This window comes from Aspergillus ochraceoroseus, assembly GCF_002846915.1.
Source record: "Aspergillus ochraceoroseus IBT 24754 chromosome Unknown P175scaffold_2, whole genome shotgun sequence".
In the NCBI taxonomy this organism is placed as follows: Eukaryota; Fungi; Ascomycota; class Eurotiomycetes; order Eurotiales; family Aspergillaceae; genus Aspergillus; species Aspergillus ochraceoroseus.
In genome coordinates, this window is record NW_024468477.1 from 1610155 (window position 1) to 1627096 (window position 16942).

A 16942-nucleotide genomic window follows, 5' to 3' on the forward strand; every position below is an offset into this window, starting at 1 on the left:
TTACTACGCGTGGTCCAGTGTTGGGTTTGTTAAGCGGCAGAGTGAATTGACCTATACAGACATACCTACATAGGTAACCCCGAGTAAAAAGTGCAATAATAGCTGACTAGAGCCTATTCTTTTCCACGCAATCACTGTCTCTAATTCACATTTCAGTTCATTCTGCTTCTGATGATGTGTTGTCGCTGCATCTCACCACATCTAGTCTTCCAAGCCATGGGATGGCGCATATGTAGTAATATAATATCATAGCAAGGGATCTGTATCGGTCAAATCAACAACAAAAGCCATAATTATAGATAGTCTCGAGGAAGAATACAGAAAGAAATACTCCTGATCGACAGAAAGTCACAGTAATAACCGCCTCCTCCCTCTTCTTCCCTTTGACGCTAACCAACCGCCCGGAAACGTAAACCAGCCCAACGTCCCGTCTTGGTTTCCCCTGACCTGCTTCGTTCTCCTTTCTCTTTCTCTCTTTCGCTCTTTTCTCTTTCTTGTTCTTGCTTCTTCTTCTTCTTCCCTCCTTCCTCTTAATTGATTACTTCTCCCCCTTTTCATCCTCTTCCAGATTCCCGCAAGGTCGCTGGGCGATCGATCTCCATTTCTTACTTCCTCAGCCACCCCATAGAACTTAACCCCCTCGTCTGAGAGAGACTCCCCCCCCCTGGGACTATCCACTTTCCCAAAATAGATGCCCTTCATGTGGTGCGATTTCGCCTTGACTACACATCTCTGGCTCTACTTCTCGGTACTCCTGGGTCAATCCCATTTGGTCAGTGCCAGTTAAGCCACCCTAATCGCCGCCGCCGCCGTTACTGCTGTCGTTGTTTATCGCGTCAACTGCGTCGTTTGCCTCTGCTCGAATTTTTGAGTAAGGGGAGTTCACACAATGTGGCTCTACCGAGGCGCTCAATCGGCCGTGTTCTACTACGCCACTTGCACCCCCTGTGCCAATTCCCTCGACCGTCGAAAGCGCAAGAAGGAAGCCGCCCGCTCGCAACGAGAGAAAGAAAAGAGCGAGGCCATCGTGACAGACCAACCCCGACCGTTTGCCCAACCGACTCCCTTCAGTACCAATCAAGGATGGATGGAAGAAATTGCGCTAGGACCGGGCCCGCCGAAGAGGAGGGGCGGCCATCGCTCGAATCACTGTCGGACGGATAGTCGGGATACAGATGGGCTTTCCGCCGGCTCGTCTCACGATTTAGATTACGATGGGGATCATTCTTCGAAGCGGGATAGAGTGGGTGCCAGGCATCTCAGTGAACGCTGGAATCGCATGCTCCGGGATCAACGCGAAGACGAACCGTTATGGGGAGAAGAAGTCGAGGTCAAGGGATCCTCAATTGGGCTTTCAGGCCGAGGCAGGATAGACGCTGAATCACAGAGCAAATACTATATCGCCCGGGTCCCTCCTGTGAATGACCTTCATCCTCCCATCGTCAGTGGCCCCAAAAGCAGAGCCGAGACACGATGGATGCTACAACCTCCCCCCAGTGCTAGAGTCATGGCAGGAAAGGAACGCAGTCCAGCTACTGCTCGCCCCCCTGATTATGCCAGTCGTCGACTCGACAGCGAAAAGAGCAATTCTCGAAGCACCGCACAAACCCGTCAACTCCCTCCTTTAACTACTCAACCTTCCGACAAAAAATCTAACCCTATACCTCCAGCAAGCTTGCGTTCTCCGAAAACACCAGAACCAAATACCAATATGTCGCAACCTCCACGCCAGCTATCATCGTCATTCTTAGCTTACGGCAAGGATGAATCCAACTTCGTCATCTCACCATCTGTTCATTCACCGTCCGACTCCTGTTCAACATTATCTTCTCTGTGTGATACAGAGATGGAATCTCCCTGCATGTCATTACAGTCTCCTGACACTCCTATCTCACGGCCTGTTTCTAAAGCAACCAACGATAATCTCCAAACTCCACGCCCTACTCTATCGAAAGCTCTCACTACGGTACATCGGGACAATAAGAAGATCCACTTGCTGCAGTTAGAGCTCCCCGGTTCGCACGATGATATCGAATTGGGCCAGCTTGATCGGATACGACCGTGGCGATGGAGTATGGATATTTGAAGTCAGAGAAATGACATTTGCCTTTTATGCTACATTCTCCTCTACAATACTATAATGTGACAGGAAATTGCTTTTGGATTTGCCCCCCTTGGGTAGCAGAATACCACAATTGGAAATCCGGATATTTTGACACCAAGCAAAAATCGTCATCATTCTCTCTTACATTTCATTTTCGTTCTTGTTCTTGTTTTTGTTTCTTTTTTTTTTTTTTTTTTTTTTCTTTCTTTTTTGTTCATCGTGCCCTAAATTCCGAAGTTTTCATATGCATTAGCGCAGCGCACAGGCAGTCCCGTTCGAGAATCAGATTATGTATATGGCAGGTCCAACATAAATCGAGCGGGAAAAAAAAGCAAGCGAGTGAAACCTAGATTGCCTCCTTGTTCTTGTTTCCTATTCCTTTTTTCCCTGCTGAATAAACCGTGCAGAGTACACCGTCTACGCTATCAATAACCAAGCCTACCTTCCTTCCTTTCCTTGACACGTCGCGCAGTTCCAGTCCAATCCTTTACTTTGCCATTTCTCTTCCTTTCTCGCTTCTCCTTAAGTCCGTCGTTTTTTTTTTTTTTTTTTTTTTATTACTCTTACTAGCTCGATATCTGTATATCACTCTATTTAATACTTCCTTCCTTCCATCCGTATGTACCGCCTACTCTCCATAATATTCATTCACCATTACCTGGTAGGTAGACAGATGAGATGGGTAAATAAACGTGGAAAGCGGTTGCTTGATCACCATACATATATATATACTTTTCTATAGTTGCACTTGGGCGACTACTTTAGGCGAAGCGGTAGACAGGCGCAGGGATAGTTCCAGACTAGTGCTAATCCTGACCGGCAGTACTGCGCGTAAGAAACATCTCATTTTTGCCATATAAATTACAATCTTGTACTATGTCTGCCCAAGCCCCCTAGAAGAACAATCAATCCCGGTCATTGGGGAGATGGACCATGGACTGCGTATGTATACATTGATCAAAGAATGCCGGAACACCAGCCACACCCCAAAAAAAACCCCCCGAAGAAACAGCATATAATATAAAGAAAAGGATACGATAAGGTAGGTCAAGAAGAAGGAAGAGATGAGCCAGATAAGTTGAATTGGGTTGATTTCATTTTGTTGTGCTTTTGGCCTTTTCTGTACGCATTTATGTGCTCCTGTGGAATTCAAGGTTGTAATGTCAACCACAGAAAAAGAAGATATGAAAGGAGCCATCAATCAGGGAGGGGGGGGGGGGTGGATATGCTTTTAATAACTTCAAGGAAAATCGAATTTCCAAAACTTCGTAATAAAATGCCTTCATATAGTCAGGGTGAATTCAGTTCGTTAAGAACCAAAATAGTGCATCAACTCATGGGAGCTTTCATTTCCCCTGCTCCCAGCTGCGCCCCCTCTTAGTACACTTTCTTCTTCTCATCCATGCTCAGCTGGCCAGGGCCCATGTTCACCAGAAGCAGTAATCCTCCACTATCATAAAGAGTTAGCCAGCTGTCCAAACAAAACTAGTTCGAGTGCGACATACACAATAGACAGAATCTGGAAGAAGTCGTACTTGGCGAAATCCTTGTGAGGATGGTGAGGGTGGAGCTATTCAATGGTCAGAGATCATCTCAAGACGGATGGAGCTAAGGGGTGTATAACATACCGTCCAGAAGTTATTTACCAGGATATTGAACACGCTCAGCAGGACGACCAGAATGATAGCGCTCCACTTCGCCTTGAAGCCAACAATGACCATGACACAAGCAACGAATCCAAACAGGCTGACCAGCACCCTCCACAAGCTCCACTGGCCTGAAAAGACGAAGCCAATGAAGAGGAAAATGAGCAGGACACGACCAGCGAATTGAACGTACATCTTGCGGTCTTTCTCATCCAACTGGGGCAATCCGGCGGGGACAAACTTCTTGCGGACCCAGGAGTCCGACAGAACCATGAGGAGACCACCAACCACAGAGAGATTGCGGAGGAAGAAGTTAAGATCGAAAATCAGTCCATATCCGAACCCTTGGACAACAACAACGCTCAGGAGGCCAGCGACAGCGATCTCAGCGTGTTTTCGGGCAATGACCAGGAAAGAACAGATAAACATGGTGATGACGTTGATGAGAAGGAAGGTATGCGTGATACCCCATGGGACTGCCAAAAAAAAAAGAGTATATAGTTAGCAATGTCACTTTTCCTCTCGGGCCCTTTTACAGCCCCTCATTCAGGGAAGAGCAGGACGGTGACGGAGGGGTGAAGCAAGTAAGCTTACTTTTGCGATAATCGCGCAAGTACAGAAGCTGGTCGTTCCATTGTGTAATAATCCGCAGGCTGTCCTCAAGAAAAGTAACCACGATCAGGAAACGACCGACAGCGGGGAGATACCTGAGGGAAAAGACACGTTGTCAGCAGGGTTGCTGTATGTATACTTGGGGTTGGGAACAGCCGAAACTAGCGAGCAACTCCAAAGAAAAGGGTCAATAAATTGGTAACTTACGGCTTGATAGGATCTGCGATGGTATCCAGCCAATCCTCAATCTTGCTTGTCTGCTCCCGGATCGCATCCAAGGGGCTTGGATCATTTGTTGCAGCAGCGGTACCAGGAGTCCCAAAGGGATTTTGGTGGCCAAGGTTATAACCAGCAGTGCCACGGATTTGCGCCATGGCTGTGAAATTTGGGTGAGGTGTATGTATGAGTGAGGGTGAGGTGAGTGTATGTGTGTGTGTGTGTGTGCAGAGAAAAGACTCAATGAAGGGAGACTTTGAAAGAGGGTAAAGTAAGGTAGGGTAGAATCGAGGGGATCACGGCAGGCGGGACGAGTAAAAACAAACAAGGAAATTGGAATGACAATGACAATGACAATGACAACCTTGGGATTTCCCCGAGCGAGGCGAGGACAACAGTAGTAGAGAAGGATACTAGCCTGGAGAAGCAGAAGAAAGGAAGGAAGAAAGGAAGAAATGCAAGTATAACTCGATGATAATAGTAGCAACTTGTCTCTTTCCTGCCCGCCGACTCCGCCTCTGGGGCCCGTGACTTTCCTTCCTGAGGCTTTCACCAGTTCAGGCCACGATGACCGCAACTGGGCACTAGTCCGGATAAGGCTTAGCCCAAGCCCGAATTCCCCAGTGACGCCATTCAGTAATTTCTCTCTCTCTCTCTCTCTCTCCTCCTGTACGGATCGACAGGAGAACTCACTATTAATGCCTTGAATACTCGAAGTAAGGTACATTCTATGATCTTCTCTCCCGAATCCGGTTGTTCTGCCCTAGCTGAACAATTTCATTTGAAAGGAGAAGAATAGAAACAAGATGAGAAAGAAGGGACTCAACAACTGGAGGAGAATATGAATCACTTTCCACTTTCTCAAGGTGAATAGATAGATTGAGCACTAGAAAATGGTCTTATGCCCATCATTCAAGCACTTCTTAAGGGTTAAGATATTAGAATAGAGTATAAGCGTGTCATTTATAAAATGGGGGCTCAAGTAACTAACTATCAAAACTCTGTTTGCATATGAGGCAAACATGCACGTGTCTCAAAGACCCTGTCTGATGAGGCTATAACATCTTCACTCTATGAAATATTTCGCTACACTCGGGTCAATAATATAAATCCTTTTCAGTAATTTAGCCAGTAGTGATCACTCCTTGAGTGTTGGGTAGAATAAGATACAGGTGATGGCCAGAAAAAAGACATATCGATCTCAGAAAAAAGTATGTGAGAACAACAAAAAAAAAGAGAAAAGGGACCGGAACAAAAACATGGAAAAATACAGGATTCGAATTTTGTGTCTCTTTTCTTTCTTTTTTTTTTTTTTATTATTTGGGGTTGCTTCTGAATTTGGGTTTTGGGTTTTCTCTCTCTCTCTCTCTCTCTCTCTTTCATAATCATCTCCAATAGCGGTGTGCCCTTTTTGGTATATTGATTAACATCAGAACGCCGGTGCCAAAAGGTTAATAAGTACAGGTCGGGTGTGAGTACTCCAGATGGGTGGGGAGTTGCTGTCCCTGGATATATCAAGGTTACATGTTGTGGGGAGAAATGTGGGGGGGGGGGGAGGGGCTCAAGCAGCCCAGTCGGAGTCAAGAGGATGACCCTTCTCTTTGGATTGAAGAATATCAGGGAGATAGGTGGGTGTGACCTTCACCTTAGGCTCAACCGGAGCGGGAGCAGAAGTAGAAATAGGAGCGGGGATAGGAGCTGGCTGGCTTTCAGACGCGCTGACCTCACTTTCGTCCTTGCCACCCTTCTTCTTGGTCTTCTTGCTGGACACCGTAGTCCAGGCATCATCGGTGGCGCCAAGAATGCGCATTTGCTCTTCCTCAGAAGGAAGTCCGGGCTCAAAGGTGTCCAGAAGCTCCACCTTGGCGGTCTGAGGAGCCCGGGTGCTCTGAGCGGCCTCGGGCGTACCATTGACGGCCTGGGGAGTCTCCTGAACTTGCCAGGCATTGGTCTGGGGAGCTGGAGTAGACTTGGCAGCCTCACGGCGTTCCGACTCGCGGGCAGTGTGTAGCTGCTTCTCAAGAAGCTTGCGTCGCTGCTCCTCGGCCTCCTGGACCTGCTGCTTACGAGCCTCGTTCTTCAAGCGTTGCTGGCGCTGCTTCTTGGTTTCTACCGGCTTAAAGGACTGGTTTTTGGCCTTCTTCTTCTGAGAATCCGAGTCCATAGAGCCGGTAACGCGGAGGACAGATGCGCCAGGGGCGGCAGGGGCTTCGAGCATGTCGGAGACGTAGCCGGTAGAGGAGACGGTAGGGTTCACCTGGGGGGAACCAGCGGGGGAGAGGTCATCATCAGCGTCCGCGCCAGTGGTGGAGGAAGTTCTAGTAGAAACACGGGAGGCAGAGCGCTCGTTGTTGCTGGCTTCGGGCTGGGGGGGAACGGCCGCGGCCTTGGTCGTCTTCTTCTTCTTCTTCTGGGACTTGCTTTCACCGTCGGCAAACTGAGAAGAAGTGCCATTCTTCACAGCGGCAAAGCGCTTTGCCATCTCCTTGCGATCAATTTCCTCATCCTGCGTATCGACCTCCGGAGCCTTGAACTCAAAGGTGGGTTTTTCACTGGATGGGGCGGGCGCAGGCGAAGGTTCGGGAGATTTCTTGACCTTTCGTTTTTGTTTCTTCGCGCTGGGTGCGCTCTCTGTCTTCTCTGCGAGGGGCTTTACAGGGGTCTTGCCCTTGGCATTGGTGTCATTGTAGTACCATCCTAGGCCCCCGGCGACGACCAGGACAATTGCCCAGCTCAGATAAGGATTCATCATCGTAAAAGCTAGAACGAGAGCCAGGGGAGTAAGTAACCTTTAGTACATTGGCGCTCAGGTGTGGGTACCAGGAACTCACGTTTCTTGAAGTGATCTCAAGTCAACGTAACAGGATCGTGGCAGGGTTCGGGATGGATGCTGTGCGGCCGGAGTGGGATAGCTCGCGGCGACAGCTCAGTAGCTAGGGGGGGGGGGGAAAGAAAAGAAAAGGTTCAGATCGGTAGAAGCGATCTCTCGCAAGGATCCCAATTCAGTTTTCAGTCATCGGGTTGCCGAGAGTTAGTTAGTTAAGAGAAAGGGAAGTGAGTTGTTGTTGAAGACAAAGGGGGTAAAAAGGCGGCCAACTGCGCTGAAAGGCCAGATTGCCACACGGACGCCGAAGACCGAACTCAACAATCGCTCCTTTTCTGTTAGAAGAACGGCACAACTGAGGATAGAATCACAACGGTTGTTATCCTCAGCTCCGGGGATTTCAATTCTCTTGGGGGAAAGTTCTAGACAACACGTTGTGGTGGTTTTTTTGAAAAAAAAAAAAAGGGGGATGGGCGCAGGAAACACAACCGGGAGGAGGATCGACCAGTAAGTATCGTGGTATACAGAGAAAAGATAATACTATTTGGTAGAGAGAAAGAAAGAAAGACAGAATAGAATTAAAGTGCCTCTGTTAACACAAGAATATTACCTAGGTAGATAGACTCTGATAGAGAACCATTGTCAAGACACATCGCATCCCACCTTTCCTTTCATCTTCCATCCAACTACATAAGAAACGAACCCCAAAATCATCAATCATAACTATGCCCAAGAAGAAGATTATCATCGATACCGATCCTGTAAGTCTCCCCCAAAAACCATCATATAAACTGCTCTAATTGAACAAGGGTATCGATGACATCCTCGCTCTCCTCCTGGCTCTATCTGCAACGTCAGAAGAGGTCGAGGTCTTACTGATTTCATTAACGTTCGGTAATATCGAAGTCAAGAGGTGAGTCTGGAGTCTCTCAACCGTTGCATCCATATCGCACGTGTGACATCCTGATGAATACAGCTGCCTGCGAAATGTTGTTTCAATGTTCCATATCCTTGAAAAGGAGATGCAGTGGCGTCTCGAGAAAGGCCGCCCCCAAGGCTTCGAGGCGTTGCGAGCCCACCCTCCGATTGTTGCCGTCGGAGCAGAGGATCCTCTCGAGGACCAAAAGATGCTAGCAGACTACTTTCGTGAAATCCCCTCGCGCTCGGCTCTCTTCTTCCCTGGTCACTAATTCAATGTAGATGGAACGGATGGTCTAGGCGGAATCCATGCCAGCGTAAGCATAACAAAGCCTCCCTCTTTCGGGACGACTGAGCTCACACGGATCCAGCACCCTCACTTTACTCCCACGGAAGCCTGGGAGCATCTCTTCGACCCAACTTCCGAGCCTACTGAGATCGATCCTGTCCCCACAGGCGGTGCCCACCAGCAGTCCTTCATCCCTTCAAAGCGCCGTGCGCACGAAGAGATCCTCCGTGTCCTGCGGGAGAACGACCCGGACACGGTCTCCATCGTTGCCGTGGGCCCTCTCACCAACCTGGCCTTGGCTTCAGCTGCAGACCCAGAGACATTCCTCCGTGCAAAGGAAGTCGTAGTCATGGGAGGAGCCATTTCCGAACCTGGAAACGTGAGAATTTTTTTTTTTTTTTACCACCTCTATCTCCCCATCAGCGCTCATGCTAAAAGGCAGAACGAAAAAAAAAAAAAAAAAAAAAACAGGTCACCCCAGTAGCGGAGTTCAACTCCTACGCGGACGCATTCGCCGCAGCTCGGGTGTATGCTCTTACCTCGCCCTCGCCCCGGAGCACCATCCCCCCGGGAACGAGTCTACCAGTGTACCCAGCCAGTCTCGGCAAACAGCTCACCGTGCGACTGTTCCCTCTCGACATCACGCTCCGCCATAATCTGACCCGCGGCCAATTCCGGTCAACAATCACGCCGCTGCTAGAGGCGGGGTCGCCTCTCGCGACCTGGGTCTCGGCGTTTATGGCCCACACCTTCGCCACGCTGGAGAGGCTCCACCCCAAGCAGAACGGAGACAGCGCGGAGCTGAGTCTCCACGACCCGGTCTGTGTCTGGTATGCCATCACGGCAGAGGACGGGGGATGGAAGCCCTCCGCGACGTCGCCGGAGGATATCCGGGTGGAAACAACGGGCCAGTGGACGCGGGGCTTGTGTGTGGTCGACCGACGGGACCGACATCCTATCGAAGGAGACGAGGAAAGCTCGAGCGATCATGGGCTTTGGTTAAGCGCGCGCGCCGGGAATCGGGTGTGGAGAATGGATCAGTCTCCTGTGGAAACCACCTTTGGGGGGATTCTTATGGACAGAATCTTTTCCTAGGTGTTGGGTTGTTCTTTTTTTTTCTCTTGCTTTGGGATCTATCATGTAATATCAATACAGTAAGTAAGTAGTAAAAATCATTATCATCGACTCAAAAGGAAAATGAAAGGTATATTCATTCATTCCAAGCTCGAGCGAAGTCCATCACCTCTCATATACCGTCTTGCTTCGCTCCACTCCTCCTCCTCCTCCTCCTCCACCACCTCCCGGGTTCTGCAACACAGCATGTTCCCACGACGAGATAGCAACCCCGTTCAGATGAAAGCTATACTCGTGCAGATCCCCGCATGACCCAGGTGGACGGACATCCCTCGTGCGAACTATCAAATCCCCCCGTCCATGCGGACCCGTGGAGTCCAGCTCCGCGGGCAGAATCCTCAGCTCGTGCACCGGTTCTGGGGCTTCGTTCGGCGATCGGGTGGGGTCGGGGGCCCAGATGAGAATCTGGGCGCCGTTTCCTGGGATCGAGGTGTCCTCGTAGAGCCGCCAGGTGGACTGTGTGGCTTGGGTATCGCTGTCGGGGTCGGATCCGGTCTCCTTGTAGACGTACTCCCTTTCGTACCCTGGACTCGATGGGTATCGAGGTTGGAACGTTGCCTGTCCGGAGACTTGGTCCCCCCGTTCAGCGTCCGCCACTTGGCTTGAGCTGCTGCTGCTGCTGCTCGCGGCTCTCGTGAACTTCCATTGGCCGTGTAAGGCGCGGAAAATCGCCATGGCGGTTCCCGTGCCCGTGCAAGGTAAGCTCGAGTCAGGCCCGGAACCCGGTAGCAGCACCTGTCGTAGGTTCTGGATTTCGTCGTGGGTGGACTGGGCGCCGTGGCAGTCAGATCTTGCCGCGTACCGAACAGGAGCTACAGGGCCCGGTTGTCCCGCAAGCCCGGGGATCGGGATACGCGGTTTACTCAGTTCCGTCGCAAACGACTCCATGAGCCCTACGTAGTCTGCCATGGGGAACTGGCCGCGGGAGACGGTGGGATCGGCGTTTCGGAACGCACGCACCTGTTGTCTCTCTCTGGTCCGGTCGTTGAGTTCACCTGCTTGGAGGGAACTCTCGCTGTTTTGGTCCCTGCGGGCCCATTGCTCGGCTAAGCGTTGGGCCTGCATCTCCATAGGACCCCAGAATGCGCCTCTGTAGAACCCGACGAAGCCTAGGTCTGGGATGTCGGCGTGCGAACTTCCTTTGCCGTCCAGGATCAGCGGGAGGAACTGGTCGTTGTGCGAGAACTCGAGGAGGGATAGTACGTCTTCTGGCAGGAAGGAGAGAGACTCGAACGGCGTAAACCCCGTGGCCATTACTATGGCCGCTACATTTTCAAGCGAGCCCGTTCGTCCATCAGAGAGCTGGATGTCGATTGTCGCCCGGCCTGACGGAGAAGAATGCACGGTGCAGGCTCGGCCCGTGGTGATTTTGATCGCCCCCGATCGAACGTACTCTGCGTAGTCGTCTCCGATCGTTACCCAGGCAGGTCTGGGATCTCCAGCGGCGGTGCCAATTCCGCCAATCCGGCTATACTCGTTCCCGAGCAGGGACGTGAAATACTGGTTTCCGCTAGAGACTTGGTCTGGTGATGTCGGACCGAGTGCAAACTCCACGGCTCCCGGGGCGCGTCGACCTAGATCATACAGGACCAGGTCGAGCGGTAAGAAGGGCATTGTGTGTGCTTGACGCTCATCGCGCGAGGATCGCCGAGGCAAATAGGTCGGGAGAACCCAGTAGGGCCGCGTGCAGATGTGATGCACCTCGGGGTTCGCGGCTCCTTCGTTTCGCTCTGGAGAGCCTGGTCGGGAATCCAACCGGGATGACGAGACGTGCAGAGCAAGTGCAGAAGCAGCCTCGGTGCCAGACATACTCCCGCCAACGACGACGAGCTTTCCCGGGCTTCCCCCAGGTTTTGACGGGGACTTTGACTTTTCAAGCAGGCGTTGTGCATCTGCTGCACTTTGGAGCTCTGAGCTATGGATGACATTCTCCATGAAGTCGTTCATCCCAGGGATATCCGGGATATACGGGGTTCGGAAATGCCCAGAGGCTACGACAAGGAAATCAAATCGTTCCGATTCGACCTCCTCCTTCCTGTAACAAGGTATGAGCTACCAATCACTATTCGACAAAACCCATGCATCATCATTACCTGTGTGAATTCCACTCCACCCTCCACCGCCCATCCCCAGGCCTCTGCTCCCGCACAGTCCGAATCACCCTACACCCCACCCGCAGCACATCCGCAGCCAGATACCGCTCTGCATACTTCTCCAGGTACAACCCTACCTGCCCAGCCCGAGGAAACATCGGAACCCGCTCCCCCTGGAGAACAGAGCCCCACGCCAGATCCGAGAACGCAACAGTGAACCGACTCAGATTGGTCCGCATCAATGGATCCACGAGTCCTCCTCGTTTCGGCGGGGGGGAATCTGTCCCGCCACCACCAGAGGGGAAATCAACAGACCATAGACCGCCAACCTTGGAATGCTGTTCGAATACAGTGGGGGAGAAGGTTCCTTCTGGGAAGTTATGTAGAAGGGTCTTGGCCATGACTAGGCCAGAGGGGCCTGCGCCTGGAGTTCGTTAGTGGGAGAGAGAGGATATGTAGGCAAGGTAGCCGTTATGTACTTCTACTAACCTATAATAGCGACCTTTTGGGGTTTCAGCATGTCAGGATTGGTCCACGGTATATCTATCTACTTGTTTGTTGTTCTTGTGGTCGAGAAGAGGGGAATATGTTGGGGTTGATTGAGATTAATTACCCCTCTCGGCTACCAGAATGTATGTATGTAGGTAGGTAGATATGTATATATATATATATATTAATTCTGTTATAACAAGAGAGGTAGCTAATTGGATTTATTTATCATGCATGGGTTTATTACGATAAAAATAATATAAAATATATACAATGTCGGAAACGAGTGCCTCTAAAACTAGGTTGTGTGGTGTGTATACTAACTAACTACCATACCAGCAAAATATATCTAACAGCTGAAGCACTAACCAACCAAAACTGACATGCACTCCGTACATGTTCCAAACAATGGGTATCCCAACTCCTACCCAAAAGAATAACCAAAAATAAAAACGGTGTCTTGGCCCGAGCCGCGGATCGAACGCGGGACCTCTCGCAGATATGCTTGGGTTAAATCCCTAAGCGAGAATCATACCACTAGACCACCCGGGCCTTGATCGATGGATGACAAATCATAACAGTGATTCTTACCCGGCGCTCAACCAGAGGGAGCTTGCTTTTCTTTTCTTTTCTTTTCGTGAGCGGCAATGGCGGGCCGGATGGCATCGACTTGCATAATAACTTGGCAACTGCGCTAGAGCAATGACGTTCGCGCCAAGGCAGGATGCGCAAGCGGATGATGTGCCAGACTGCATGGACACGAGGGGCAGGCAGGCATGATTAAACTCGAGTCCAGTAAGGTTAGAGGATCAAATGACCCTGGGACTTGACAGCCTTGGGGTGTGGTATCGATTGCCACGGTCGGGTCGAGCGGAGTCGATGCAGGGAGACAGTAAGACCGACCTCGACTGGGGCGGAGGGAGCGGGCAATGCAAGGAGTGTTTATTCAGGAGGATAGTCGATCCAGCCAAGCGGCTATATGCAACTCGTTCGTGTGTTGGTCTGGATAACGGGCATCGGTGAACTCCTGCTCCGTCACAAATGTATCCATGTTCCGTTCCGTCAAGGGGATCTTGTATCGGTTCTTTTGCCGGAGGAGTTCTCGTTCGGCACGCGCAGAGGGGGATAGTTTAGAGAGCGTATTGCGGATTCGTCGGATACCACTTCCGGGGAAGTAATGGGTTGTGATGCGAGGTGGTCCAAAGGGGGTGTCGACCTTCCAGGGGTCTTCTGAAGCAATAGACCTTGCACTCTTCTTTCGTTGATGAGAGCGAAACCTAGCCATGATGGAGTCTGCTTAGGGTTAGAAATAGAAGATAAGAGGGAAGGGAGAGATATATAGAGAGAGAGAGAGAGAGAGAGAGAGAGAGAGAGAGTCTTGACTTACATCGCTTGGGAGGGGGATCTCTGATCCTATTCGTAATCAGATTACTATCGGTAATATGGACGACGCCAATGGAGTCTGCCTTTCCATTTCGGGCACTCGCAACGTAGCGGGCCGAGAAAGGCTTCAGGAAAGAAGAAACAGAGAGAGACGGATGATGGGTGGCTAACTTCATCAATGATAGCCTAGAAGAGGTTACACTATGCGCTTGGCATGATGATCGGGAGAAGAGAAAGGAGAGGAGCGGACAGGAGAGGGAAGGAGATGATTGCAGTCTTCTTTCTCGTACGGAAAGAAAGGAAAGAAAGGAACCCATTTATACACATTTCCTCCGTGCACTGTCTGACATCATTAGATGGCCAGAGTTCCCGTCATTCATCTTTCCACGAATGACTCGGGAATTCTTTAATTTTTTTTTATTTTATTTTTTTTATCTTTCTATCTAAATCGGATGAAAAAGAGTCGAGTATTTTGAATTGGGATTCCGATCACATCAATAGAGTCTGGACCCTGCTCCGTCTCTCCCTGCATCCAGACAAGATAAGAGGGAATTCCTCGTGCCTGGGGGTTTCCAGTCTGCTACACGAAACTCAATAGACCGCGCGTACAGCGTGCACTAATCAAGTTCTACTATGCATGGATGATTTCTACGTCACGAATGCAGATTACGATTCCATGATCGTCCCTAGTCTGGATATGGGCTTTCCTTAGCGAAGTCTTGTTCGGTTGCGGCATCAGAACGCAATCGCAGACTTTGGCTTGCCCACGTTCCCGATGGAAAAAGTCTAATAATCGTGATTCGGGTTGGATTGCATTCTTTACTTCGTAACGGAGTACTTTGGAGTACTGGACTGGAGCAAACTACATCCATACTCCCTCGTGCGGGGCACTCTGTTGTACATAGCCAACCACCTCCCTGGATCACCAGAAAACCCGCGAGCGAACAGAGCCTTTCTAAACAGATAGTGTTCTTTGAACTCGCTCACATCAGAGGATCATGCGACAGTCACCAGGGTAAGGGCACTAGTTAAAAAAAAAAAAAAAAAAAAAAAAAAAAAGACCTTCCCCCCTCCTCTATCTAGTATCAACCGCTAGTTGGAGGAATGCAACGGATATTTGGTCCGTATAGCTGACGAGCCTGATATATGTATGTACCGGATGACTTCAACCTGTCCCGACCACGGGCGACTTTATACCCGATGCAATTACAATCCCAGGGAACTCTGTGTTGCAAATCCCCTGCATGGTGATCATTACATTGCATATATACTGTGTAGCTTGCACATCCATCATGATGGGGGAAGCCCTTTATGAGTATGTAAAGGGAGATAACAATAGTTATTCCTCTATGATGAATTTGGAACGCATGTGATAACACAGCGCATTAGTAGAGAGTCCTTGTGTCTATTCGCTAGTTGAAAAAGCAGCGCGCCCTAGATGCGAACCTAAGACTTCTACCTCTAGAGCCTATCTTCTTTACTTGTAACTATCAGCTAAGTTAGTAGTTAACTTGGTTACTACTTTGGTCATGTATGTTAATAATTTGCCTCATTAAGCTATCTAGACTAAAGTCTTGGCGGCGGGGCAGCAAAATAAGTCTGCATAACTATAGAGTATTATATGTGTAATTGTGTATGGGTGATGATTTCAAGGATGGCTGTATTGTACTACACTATACTACTTGTTGATAATGTAGTGTAGTAGTAAATATTCATGTCCAGCATATAATTTATATAAATCAGAAAATGTACACAACCGCTCCACTTAACCTCCTTAAAACCCTAACACCAAACACCAATCAACCAACCACATTTCACTCCTTTTGGAAATAATATTGCCCCCCCCCCCAAAATCTAAGACAACAAATCCTTCACGCTCATTCCCTTTTTCCTCTGCGTTTCCAGCAGTTGGAACTTGTTCTCGTCTCGCAGGATAGATGGGGAGCTTACAGACCCCTCATGGCCAGAGTCAATAGATCCCCGACAGTCCCTGTTTAGCATGAGCAGAGCAGCAGAGGCCTCGTGGTCCATGTCGGCAGAAGAGGCGTTGGAGAACCGCGGTTGGATCGCGGGAGAGGTTCTGGAAGATGATGGCAAGGCCCATGAGCTCTGGGCCGAGCTCATCGTACGCTCGGAAGCGTAGATGGGTCCTAGGGCGGGACTGGGAAGAACGGACGTTGGGATTTCTGTCGCTGTACTGATCGATGGAATGCGACTTCGGGGGGAATACATAGGCGAAGTGCCGTGAGTTGTAATGCCATCTGCAGGCAATTCCGGTGACACCGAAGCTGAATATGTATGGCCCTTAATCTCCCCTAGAACTTCGGGAGATATGGGTGATAACGGGGCATGTGGCATGGTCTGGTGGATGGGTTGCTTGTGGTCACCTCCGGTTTTGAGGTCTTGGATACACTTCTCGAGGTAGTTGACGTAGTCAATGCTGGCCTGAAAACGAGCTAAGTCAGAAAAAGAACTCCCCCCCCCAAAAAAAAAAAAAAAAAAAAAGGAAGCAGAACTGCGCTAGCAAGTGACGAACCTGAAGGATAGCGAGTTTGTGCATATCCTGGCCTCGGCAGGCTGGAATCATGTTCTTCAAGGTTGCAAACTCCTCGTTCATCTTCGACCTTCGTCGTCGTTCAATCAAGCTGTGAGCGGTTTTTCTAGCGATTTTCCGACCAGCAGCACTCGTGGCACTTGGCTGCTTTTTCTTGTTGGCAGCTGGTGTAGCACCGTTGGAAGGTGCTTTTGCATTTCCTTTGGCGGCAGGTTTGCTGGACGCCGTGGCAGGCTTAGGGGAGCTCTGTGTTTTAGGTTTCATCTGGATGATTTTGCGGGTGCGAGTTGGAGGTGGCGGGAGGTCAAGATCCTCCAGGGGCCTCTTGAAACCAGCCTGGGGAGGAGGGTTCGCATTGCGGCCCGGGTCTAGGCGTGGTGAGGTGGGAGATGCGGGAAAATACAGCGAGGGATCTGACTTGGAGGAGCGTCGACTAGTGGTATTCATCTTCGACGGACTTAGAGCAGCCGGAGGAAGGGCAAATGTATCTGACCCATCGACCGTTGTCTGTTCCTTGATGATAAGCTCTCCAGACATGGCGGGCGTAGGAGGGAAGCGGGAACGTGACATGGTTTGAAGAGGAAAACAAGGGACGGAACAATGCTCAGAACTAGTATTAAACGAGGAGAAAGAGACAGAGAGAGGGGGGAGAGATAAGGAAAAGAGGGAGGGATCGCTGA

The 16942-nt window shown here is 50.1% G+C and overlaps 7 protein-coding genes and 1 non-coding gene across 8 annotated transcripts; 2 read left to right on the forward strand and 6 right to left on the reverse strand.

The window, feature by feature from the left end:
* The first annotated feature begins 426 nt into the window (after positions 1-426).
* On the forward strand, positions 427-2304 carry P175DRAFT_0473967 (uncharacterized protein). Its single transcript, XM_040895194.1, has one exon. It carries the CDS (start codon positions 890-892, stop codon positions 2084-2086), a length of 1197 nt encoding a protein of 398 aa, XP_040754054.1. The 5' UTR covers positions 427-889; the 3' UTR covers positions 2087-2304.
* Positions 2305-3313: 1009 nt separating this feature from the next.
* Positions 3314-5039, reverse strand: P175DRAFT_0499191 (protein ERV29). Its single transcript, XM_040896680.1, has 5 exons — positions 4570-5039; positions 4345-4457; positions 3733-4226; positions 3610-3674; positions 3314-3554 (listed from the first exon to the last, which is right to left on the reverse strand). Exons 1-5 carry the CDS (start codon positions 4734-4736, stop codon positions 3482-3484), a joined length of 912 nt encoding a protein of 303 aa, XP_040754055.1. The 5' UTR covers positions 4737-5039; the 3' UTR covers positions 3314-3481.
* A 1083-nt stretch (positions 5040-6122) lies between these two features.
* Positions 6123-7609, reverse strand: P175DRAFT_0453435 (uncharacterized protein). The gene is made up of 2 exons (XM_040894544.1): positions 7410-7609; positions 6123-7338 (listed from the first exon to the last, which is right to left on the reverse strand). The coding sequence occupies exon 2, from the start codon at positions 7328-7330 to the stop codon at positions 6140-6142; it is 1191 nt and encodes a 396-aa protein (XP_040754056.1). The 5' UTR covers positions 7331-7338; positions 7410-7609; the 3' UTR covers positions 6123-6139.
* A 518-nt stretch (positions 7610-8127) lies between these two features.
* P175DRAFT_0433174 (putative nucleoside hydrolase) lies at positions 8128-9704 on the forward strand (the record flags this gene model as incomplete). The annotated part of the gene is made up of 6 exons (XM_040893584.1): positions 8128-8163; positions 8212-8315; positions 8379-8548; positions 8603-8637; positions 8692-8988; positions 9081-9704. 6 exons carry the CDS (start codon positions 8128-8130, stop codon positions 9702-9704), a joined length of 1266 nt encoding a protein of 421 aa, XP_040754057.1.
* A 144-nt stretch (positions 9705-9848) lies between these two features.
* On the reverse strand, positions 9849-12356 carry P175DRAFT_0507481 (uncharacterized protein; the record flags this gene model as incomplete). Its single annotated transcript, XM_040898273.1, has 4 exons — positions 9849-11778; positions 11837-12092; positions 12132-12260; positions 12326-12356. The coding sequence occupies 4 exons, from the start codon at positions 12354-12356 to the stop codon at positions 9849-9851; spliced, it is 2346 nt and encodes a 781-aa protein (XP_040754058.1).
* A 431-nt stretch (positions 12357-12787) lies between these two features.
* P175DRAFT_0t44 lies at positions 12788-12877 on the reverse strand. The gene has a single exon. It is a non-coding gene; the product is annotated as a tRNA-Pro (tRNA).
* A 394-nt stretch (positions 12878-13271) lies between these two features.
* P175DRAFT_0507482 (uncharacterized protein) lies at positions 13272-13610 on the reverse strand (the record flags this gene model as incomplete). Its single annotated transcript, XM_040898274.1, has 1 exon — positions 13272-13610. The coding sequence occupies one exon, from the start codon at positions 13608-13610 to the stop codon at positions 13272-13274; it is 339 nt and encodes a 112-aa protein (XP_040754059.1).
* A 1952-nt stretch (positions 13611-15562) lies between these two features.
* P175DRAFT_0529744 (uncharacterized protein) lies at positions 15563-16799 on the reverse strand (the record flags this gene model as incomplete). Its single annotated transcript, XM_040899718.1, has 2 exons — positions 15563-16153; positions 16245-16799. The coding sequence occupies 2 exons, from the start codon at positions 16797-16799 to the stop codon at positions 15563-15565; spliced, it is 1146 nt and encodes a 381-aa protein (XP_040754060.1).
* Between the last annotated feature and the right edge of the window lie 143 nt (positions 16800-16942).

What these genes read in the sequence shown, in the direction of transcription:
- P175DRAFT_0473967 (XM_040895194.1), top strand. Translation starts at nt 890, where the DNA reads ATGTGGCTCTACCGAGGCGCTCAATCGGCCGTGTTCTACTACGCCACT.
- P175DRAFT_0499191 (XM_040896680.1), bottom strand. Translation starts at nt 4,736, where the DNA reads ATGGCGCAAATCCGTGGCACTGCTGGTTATAACCTTGGCCACCAAAAT. An exon ending in ATCGCAGATCCTATCAAGCC is followed by an intron (nt 4,458 to 4,569) that starts GTAAGTTACCAA and finishes CTTTTCCCTCAG; the next exon opens with GTATCTCCCCGCTGTCGGTC. An exon ending in TGGTAAATAACTTCTGGACG is followed by an intron (nt 3,675 to 3,732) that starts GTATGTTATACA and finishes ACCATTGAATAG; the next exon opens with CTCCACCCTCACCATCCTCA.
- P175DRAFT_0453435 (XM_040894544.1), bottom strand. Translation starts at nt 7,330, where the DNA reads ATGATGAATCCTTATCTGAGCTGGGCAATTGTCCTGGTCGTCGCCGGG.